At 37.6% G+C, this 9,137-nt stretch overlaps 1 protein-coding gene across 1 annotated transcript; it reads right to left on the bottom strand.

Moving 5' to 3' along the window:
* Positions 1-1,720: 1,720 nt before the first annotated feature.
* LOC114640350 (putative olfactory receptor 2W6) lies at positions 1,721-2,665 on the bottom strand. Its single transcript, XM_028789288.1, has one exon. It carries the CDS (start codon positions 2,663-2,665, stop codon positions 1,721-1,723), a length of 945 nt encoding a protein of 314 aa, XP_028645121.1.
* Positions 2,666-9,137: the final 6,472 nt, after the last annotated feature.

Raw genomic sequence — 9,137 nt, 5'->3', positions numbered from 1 at the left:
TCTTCTTCTTCTTCTTCTTCTTCTTCTCCTCCTCCTCCTCCTCCTCCTCCTCCTCCTCCTTCTCCTCCTCCTTCTCCCCCTCCTCTTCCTCCTCCTCCTTCTCTTCTTCTTTCCCTTCCCCTTCTTCCCCTTCCCACTCCTTCTTCCTCCTCATGCTCCTTTTATTTTTTTAGTTAAGATGTAGTCACATCATTTTCCCCTTACCTTTCTTCAAACACCTTCTTTATCCTTCTGGAAATCATGTTTTTTTCCTTTGGTTGTTATTGTTACACACAGAGACACACAAACACACAAACACACAAACACACACACACACCTGCTCTCAATATTCTTTGCCTGTCTACCATTCTTTATCTAGGAGTGGAGCCCCCATGAGATTCCCTCCTTCCATGTTAGGTGCATACTGGTAATATACTCTAGGAAACTGAGAAAGCTCTGAGTGTCTGAAGTCCTGAGTGGATGTGTGCTGTTGGCATGACCACAGATATGACAAAGACTCCAAAACTTCCAACCCACAGAAAAAAGAGTAAAGCTTTCCTCCTGAGGGGTTCATTTATGCAATGTGTACAAAAAATTGTCCACAATACCTTTCTCTCGGTCCTCTGGATATTTATGGCCTCAGAATGCTTCTCTACAGTGATGCCTCTTTCTGGTATTAACTAAACCCATCTTCTTGTTCAGCTCTAAATAATAGCTCCGCTTATTTTTTACCTGTATGTATAAACCCTATCTTTGGCTCTCAGACTACTGAAACAATGGAATCCAAGAAATTGAGATTTTCCTAAGAATCTCATGTTGATCAATGGAAAAGAGTGAAGCCTGAGGAGTTTGTTTCCTGAAAAGAGATTTCACTCAGTTCTGACAACTTGTCACACAACCTTATGGGAGAAATAAACATGATGTTCATGCTGGGTGGGGCCATACCTCAGAAATTCAAAAGCCAAAAACGGGGACAGGAGGTGATGGCCTCCTTACAACAATAGCTGTGGGCCAAGCAGTGACCTGATGCCATTAATTTTCATAGAGTGAACTATTGGTGATGAGATCCTGGACTATCGCCATAGTGCTACCATGTTTTTGCAAGAACAAGTGTCAACAATGGAATGTGTGCACTGACATAAACATACTTTTAGAATTTAAATTTTGGAAAATTTTTAAGAAGAGGGGCCTAAAATATAGATCCTACATGTTCTACTGGTCCTGCAAACATGGGATAATGGATTAGTAGAATAGCAATGACAATTAAAAAAAATGGATGGATTGGTGCTCACTTTAGATTGCTCAGTTAACACACAAGAACATAAAACATGATTCTTTGTTTTCATGTGGCCACTTAAGCTCATATAAAAGGGTTAAAAGCTTTCATATTTGTGGATAGCTACCTCCTCCTGCTACTCCTTGTTCCCCCTTCTCTCCTCCCTCTCCATAATTGCTTTTCTCGTTGATCTGATAAAACATCTGACAAACACAGCTTAAAGAAAGAAGGGTTTATTTTGGCTCCAGTTTCAACACATCCACCACATCACAGTAGGAACATGAAGCAGCTGATCGCATTGCATTCATAGCTGTGAAGTTAAACATAGTGAAAGTCAACATTGTGCCTGAGAAAATTCTAGGTACAGATGATGCCAGGGAAATGGTCCTGAATGGACTGATTTCACCACCATGACAAGGGCCAAGATCTATCTCCACATTCTGGTTGAATATTTTTCCATTGAACTCACACTTTGGCAGAATGCTTGTCCATTCCTAGAATTCTCTTCACTGCATTCTTTACATCTTTGTTTCTTAAGGTATAGATCAAAGGGTTAAGGCTGGGGGTGACAATGGTGTAAAAAAGGGTAAAAAACTGTCCTTCCTCGTGGGATATGGTATTCTGTGGTTTCATGTACATATAAATGAGTGTTCCATAGAACAGGGTTACTACTGTGAGGTGGGAACCACATGTATTAAGGACTTTTCTCCACCGTGTCGCTGACTTGATCTTCATCACAGCTTGAGTGATAACAGCATAAGAGATGAGAATTAGAGAAAGAGGCACCAGAAGAAATATAACTCCAAGAGTAAACACGACAATCTCAATCACTCTGGAATAAACACAAGCCATCTTGATCAATGCTGGCATTTCACAGAAAAAATTATCCACTTCCCGGTGCCCACACCTTGGCAACTTCAAAGTTAAAGAACAAAGAATTAAGGCACTGCCAAGACCACCCAACCAGGCTGACAGCACCATCTTCTGGCAAAGCACAGGGTGCATTATTACTGTGTAGTGAAGAGGTTGACAGACAGCAGCATAGCGGTCATAGGCCATCACAGCCAAGAGGAGACATTCTGTGGCTCCCAAGTCCAGGGCAAAGAAGAACTGGAGTGCACATCCTCCATAGGTAATAGACTTCTTTGGGCCCCATAGATTTACCAGCATCTGTGGGACAATGCTAGTAGTATAACAGAGGTCCACGAAAGACAGGTTCGATAAGAAGAAGTACATGGGAGTATGGAGCTGAGAGTCCAAGTAAGACACTAGAATAATGGTTGTGTTTCCTACCAGAGTCACAATATAGAAGACAAAGACAACTGCAGAGATGATGTGCTCCAGCTGGGGTCGACTGGAAAATCCCAGAAGGATGAAGTCTGTCTCAGAGCTTTTGTTGTTTATTTCCATTGCACCTTACGAAAGGCTAGGAAACAATATTATAATAATCAAAATTTATTTCATCCTTTTGTGGAATAGAAAGTCTCTGACTTTTGTCATGAGTGTCTAAAATCCATGCATCTGCATGTGTCTTCTTATTAAAGCATATTTTAAAATATTTCTCAATGACCAGAGCTTCTCCATAGTTACTTGTAGCCAAGTGATTCTACAATGTGCTAAACTCAGTTCCTGTGCATTAGAAATCATTTAAAACTATGAATATTCAGTATTATCTCACTCATCGTTCTGTGTGTTTTGATTTTGCTTTAATGCATAATAATTATAAAGGTGAGATTACATACTATACATTTATGTATATATAATATTTAATATATACATACACATGTATATTTTTGTGTGTGAGTGTGCATGTGTGTATGTCAAGGTTTTGAACTGTTAACCTGTGGTGGCCTTGAACCACCATACCATACGCTGCTGCAACAGAAAAGACCTTGAAATTTTCCCTGGAACTATGACATTTATCATTTGATTGTGATTAATCTTTCCTTTATCAAAGGGGCTGAGCTTAAAGCAATTTTTTTAATTTTTTTAATCTCCATCACTTGACAACAGAATCACTTTTTCTTTTATTCATTTATAGATGCCTACATACCAACCATTACAATTATCATAATCATACCACCTCCTCCTCTTCCTTCTATTCTGTTTCTCTTTCTGTTTTTCTCTTTTCAGCATCATAGCCATTGTGCCTTCTGTATCAGTTTTGGTGTTCAAAATTGCACTTTTTTGTGATTGCCATTGATATGTCTTTGTTTGTCAAGAAATAATAACCTTTCTAAGTATTAACCTTTATGTATTTACCCCATTTTTATACCTTTAAAGTATTGTGCTACACATTCTGCTTGACTTTATGGATTTATTTCAGGGTTAAACATTGAATTAGTTCTAGAATCTTTTAGCCATCACAGACACAACAGCCATGTCAGCTTCTGGTCATTCAACCACTGCACAGAAATAGCCAGGCAGATGATTCAGCAAGGGACAGGTCATAGGATAAGCAATGAGGTGACCATCCTCATCAAACTGACCAATCATGAATGGCTTTTCTGGTTACTTCGCAGCCTTAATGAAAATTTATCACCTGGTTACCTTTAAAAGAGAACAAATAGGGAATAAAATTTTCATTAATCTTACTATTTCTGAATTATGTGACATATCCTTACATACATGCAATGTTTAGTCATTCAATATCTTTTTTTGTCAGAGAGCTATGATCATGAATTTCAGAACTAGAGTTTCGTATATTTATAGTGTTCTTAGACGCATGAAAATAAAGCCTTGTGTTAATTAAAATAAGGTAGGGATAAATTATCTGGAATAAATCATCATTGTATAAACCTTAGAGCATGAAAATATTTTAATTTTAATTATAAATATTTTAATATTTTATTTTAATATTTTAATTATAAAATTTTTAAAAATTATATAGTTTTCCTAGTATGAATGTGTTAACTGCCTGAGTATAAGGGTTTTTTCCCTTCCCTCCCTCCTCCAAGTATAAGGTTTTTATATCAGTATAACATCAACTAAGTCAAGCATAGTGCTTAGATGAGTTGGCTTTCTTTTTCTTTTCCTTTTCTTTTTTCTTGGGGGCTATGCTTTTTGAAACAAAGACTCTTATAGCTCAGGCTGGCCTTGAACATACTATGTAGCAAGGGATGGTCTTGAATTCCTGATCTCTCTGCCTCTATCAAGTACTGGAATTGCAGAAATATGCCACCACTCCTGATAAACTTCAAGCAATGCTCATGACATTAAATCTCAGGCATAAACTGCAGTCTTGGGCAGTAATTTAACATGTATGAAAACTAAGCTCTTCATATCTGAAGAGAATATAATTGTACTCCCTTCTTTGGTGGTAGGTTATTAAAACTCATAAAAGTTCTAAAACTTGAACTTATATTAAATTTTAAAACAACAGGCTATCCACACTCCAAATAAGCATTATTCTCCCTGACCCCTTCATTTTTTTCGTTACTAGTTTACATGATGATTTAGAGTTAAACTAAAATGTCTTGCTTTTTTAACCTGGCTTCTAAAATGTACAAAGTAATTCTATGCACAACACATAAGCGTAGTACAATAGGTATGCCATGCAGAGAAATCATGGGGCAGAAGACTTCAGCTCCCAAAATGCTGTGGTTACAAATTACCTAGGGTCATTGGAGTTCTGAAAGCTGAGAATGTTCAGAACTTAAAAGCCATGATTTCTAAAGTGGAAACAGACCAAGGAAGTTCTGACTATAGCCTTTTGCAGCATAGATGTTCTTTCCAGAGAGCATTCAACAACCCCTATTGTGCACGCTCAGTGAAAGGGAAATCAGCTTTCCCTTTAAGCGGTGCCTCATACTTAGACTAAGCACAAACTCCTTTGGTGAAATCTAGGCACTGGCTCTTTCTTTTAATTTCGAAAGTAACACCAGTAGTAGTCTAGTCACCATAGCTTCTTATCTAAAATAGCATTTTTTAATAAGTAAAATGGATACAATAATGAAACAACGAAGATTCCGAGTAGATAAACAGTCTAGTAACTAGGACACAGTCAAAAAAAATAGTACAATCACCCCAGAAGCCTTCTTTGCATCTCACTCTTTGTAACTCTTCCTGAACTATCTACTATCATGATGCTTACTGGTTGATGATCCTTGCTTTTCATGTTATTAGGTTAAGCATGTAAATACAAGTGCATATTGGAGCTTATGAAAAAATAGAGGTCCAATTAAGTGGCTCAGAAGTTAAAAGGCATATTGTTTCCTTTACTAAATTCAATAATTTTTAAGATAAATAAACTAAGTATATCTGGGCATAATTTACTGTGTATAATATTGAAACTGTCTTAATACTTAAAAAACATGTTAAGTGGATCATTTCTTTATTACTAATAAACCAAGAGGTATACTGTTGTCATACAAAGCCGAAACAGGGAAAGATAAGGTCAAAAGAGTTAAGATCCTGAGTTCAGACAATCTGTATGACTACTGCCACCAGTCTCTGCTGCTCCTTTACTGTCTGAACTCTCAGGCTAATTGGCTTTTATACATCCTGGTTTCTTCACCAGCAGTTATTCAAACAGCACCTGCTTGTTCAATATTTGAAGAAGGCTTACATGACAGAATAAATCTAGAATATTTAGGATGGTGCTTGATGCCTGAAGACCATTCAGAAACTTCAAAGTATACAAACTATTCTGCTTCATTGAAGCCTACACTGATTTTTGTTGGCTGCAGCAGACAATACTCACCCAAGGACAGGATACTTAGAATATGTTTCCAGCCAGGGAGGGTTTGAGTTGTCATACTTTTCTCTAGTTCAAATGTACCCATGTTCCCACTAGGGTGATCTCTCCTTTCATTAATAATACAATGAAAGTCCTTGTGCATGAGGATCTAAAAGCACTGAAAATAAAGTTGCATGAGCTACCAGCAGTATTTAGATCAATCCCACAAATCCATTCATACTTAAAAGCAACAGCTGGACTAAGGTTCAATAGTAATAGGATCTATTTAATTTGAGTGGTTGGATTGAAATTAGATTTGAAGACAATGAAAAAATCAGTCTTGGCTAACCGTTTTTGGTTCAATATTTGAAACTGTTTATAGCATCTTTTTACTCATTATTACACCTACTGTCTTATATGAGGGCGCTGTGTTCTTTGACTTGTATTCCGAGGCTACGTGACTATAGGGAGGAAGTACTTGTGCACAGCTCTAAAGGCTACTCTGATGGCGTGGTTTAGACCTGAGGGGATTGGTGTCCCACAGAGGTGATTAAGGAAGTCTATGACTATAGTCAGAATCCTATCCAAGTAACAATTTTATGATGAGTTCCCTTAAGACAATGCTGTCACTTCTTCTTTTTGTTTTATATTTCAAGAGAAATTAATTTCATGAATAGATTTAAATGCATAGTATCTTTAAAGATTTTTTTAAAGATTTATTTCATGTATATGAGTACACTGTGCCTGGCTTCAGACACACCATAAGAGGGCATGGGATCTCATGATAAATGGTTATAAACTACCATGTAGTTGCTGGGAATTGAACTCAGCAAATTCTTCTCTCTGGAAGAGCAATCAGTGCTATTAACCACTGGCTCATCTCTTCAGCCTTTAAATACATAGCATTATATTAAGCTTATATTGAAAATCATAAGTGTGACATGTCTGTCTATGAAGATTAATACATAATTTGAAATGTCTTTTGATCAATGGATATCAGATTGAAGAACGTGTTATCTAAGTGTTGCAGCTTCAGAACAGAAAATAGTTGGTCTCTTAACACACTTCTAAAGTAATCATAATTGTTAGTACATGAATTATACCATCCTTGTTCCATTGTCAAAAAATTAAAATAACAGATGAAAAAATTGAGGGGAGTAGGGGTTGGTCGTAGTATCCTTTACAGATGAAAATTCTTGAGGCTGCCTTCAGTTCAATGACTGGAAATTTAACACTAGCTGAGAGCCTCCTGCCTTCCACTCTTCCCTCATTCCTATCTGATTCATAGGAAATCGCAGTGATGAGTCATGTTTATTGCACACTCACGTTTAAAAAAAGATATATCTTAACCCACATTCATACATGAGTGGGCAAATAATGTGCTCTTAAGCTTATTTGCTTTGAATTTAAGCAAAGAAATCATAGTTTATGACACTCTAGGGGATTTTCTTTTTTTACACAATATTTTTTGTAAGATTTATTTGATAAACTGTGTCCAGATATGGTTCACTGTCCATTGGGTGACTGTGTTGTTATTATAGATTCCCTTGTTGATAGACTTTCACACAGATTATAGTTTTCTGCTTACGTGACTGGTTCCATGATGTGTGGTTTCATGTAGGTCACTGAACACACACTCAGGAAAGCCATGCTCTCTGTGCCTAATAAAGGGAAATTGCTGGTGTATGGAATATGTTAAGAGTAAACTTTACAATCTACTTCTCCCAAATGAATTGTACCAGTTTGCCCTACACTTATCACGTATAGATTACTCTATCGCTCCACATACTCTGCAGCACATAGCATTATAGTCATTCAAATTATTGCCAGCTGAAATCGTATAAACGCTATCTACCTGTGGCCTTGTTGTGCTGTGGGATTCTGACAAAAGAGTCAAGACATTAAGGTTTCTCCAGGGGAAACATATTAATGTGCATACACGAACTTGAATGATTTCTTGTTAATAAAGAACAAAAAAGATGGGGACTGGAGAGATGGCTCAGAGGTTAAGAGCACTATCTGCTTTCAATTCCCAGCAACCACATGGTGTCACAACCATCTATAATGGGATCTAATGCCCTCTCTGACACACAGGCATAAAGTCTTTAAAAAGAAAAAAAAAAAGAATCTGCGTGGTTAAGAAAATGGGGGTGGGATGATCTTTTCCTCTTTGACTCCCTGTCATAATTCGCTGGATAAAAAAAAATTAAGCTGGAATTCTTAAGATGTCTTGGACATATAGGAAGGGAGAGGCACTGCGGCATGTAGCAAGGTCTCGTGTAAGCATTTTGGCAGAGACTAAACCACGTAGTAGATTTTCTGTTCTTTCTTCAAGGTCTCTGGAAAAGCATACTAAGTATGGCAGGGGTTGTGGTCAAGTTTAATACATATTCAAGAACAGTGCTTGGCCTGCGTGGCTATTTTTGTTTTTCTTTTCCCTGGTTCTTAGGGCTCTTTCCTGTCTTTGATGCTTGAATCCCTTCAGGACCAATGCACATCATCCTGGCTTATATTCCTACAGCATCATCACATGGGTGGCTAGTTTTTCTTCCAATCAAGGCTTCAATAATGCTGGAGACAGACCTTGTCACCAATGAGTCTATGTAGGATTGGAGAAAATGGACCCCCAGTACTAAAATCATGGTATTTATGGAGATTTTAAAGACATCAAAAGTTGAAAAGTCTTCTCCAAATAAGTTATCTGGGTTCTGACCAAATCTGTATGGGGACATGAGCAGGGCAGCAGGTTTGTGATATACAATCTGTTGATGTCCCACTTTGGGGACTCAATCTAATGTTGTTGGACACACTTTTATGTGTTAGTCTTGAGTGGCATACAAATGCCTTGACAAATAAAACTCCTTAGACATTCCTGTACAAGACCCCTAACACAGGGGCTGTAACATTCTTGAAAGAGTCTCCAAGTGTCCAAGTGTTGGATGACAGAATCCCTTGAAGGGCTGTGTCCTGAGATGGGGGTTGGGGGGCTGCCTGTGTGTCTGTGTTCCCTTTGGCTATAGCCTCACTCTAAGTCAAGGTTATCACATGGTTTCTCAGATTTCATTTCCAAAGGCTTACATATATCAAATGATACCATGATTGTTTCAAGATCTATAGTCTGAACCCTGGTGATTAAGATTGTGGTGTGTGTGTATGTGTGTGTGTGTGTGTGTGTGTGTGCAGATCTAATAAAGTAAAGTTCAT

This window comes from Grammomys surdaster, unplaced genomic scaffold (assembly GCF_004785775.1).
Source record: "Grammomys surdaster isolate TR1022 unplaced genomic scaffold, NIH_TR_1.0 125807, whole genome shotgun sequence".
NCBI lineage: Eukaryota > Metazoa > Chordata > Mammalia > Rodentia > Muridae > Grammomys > Grammomys surdaster.
Note: the sequence above shows the minus strand (reverse complement) of the source record. Positions and strands in the feature narration are given on the sequence as shown.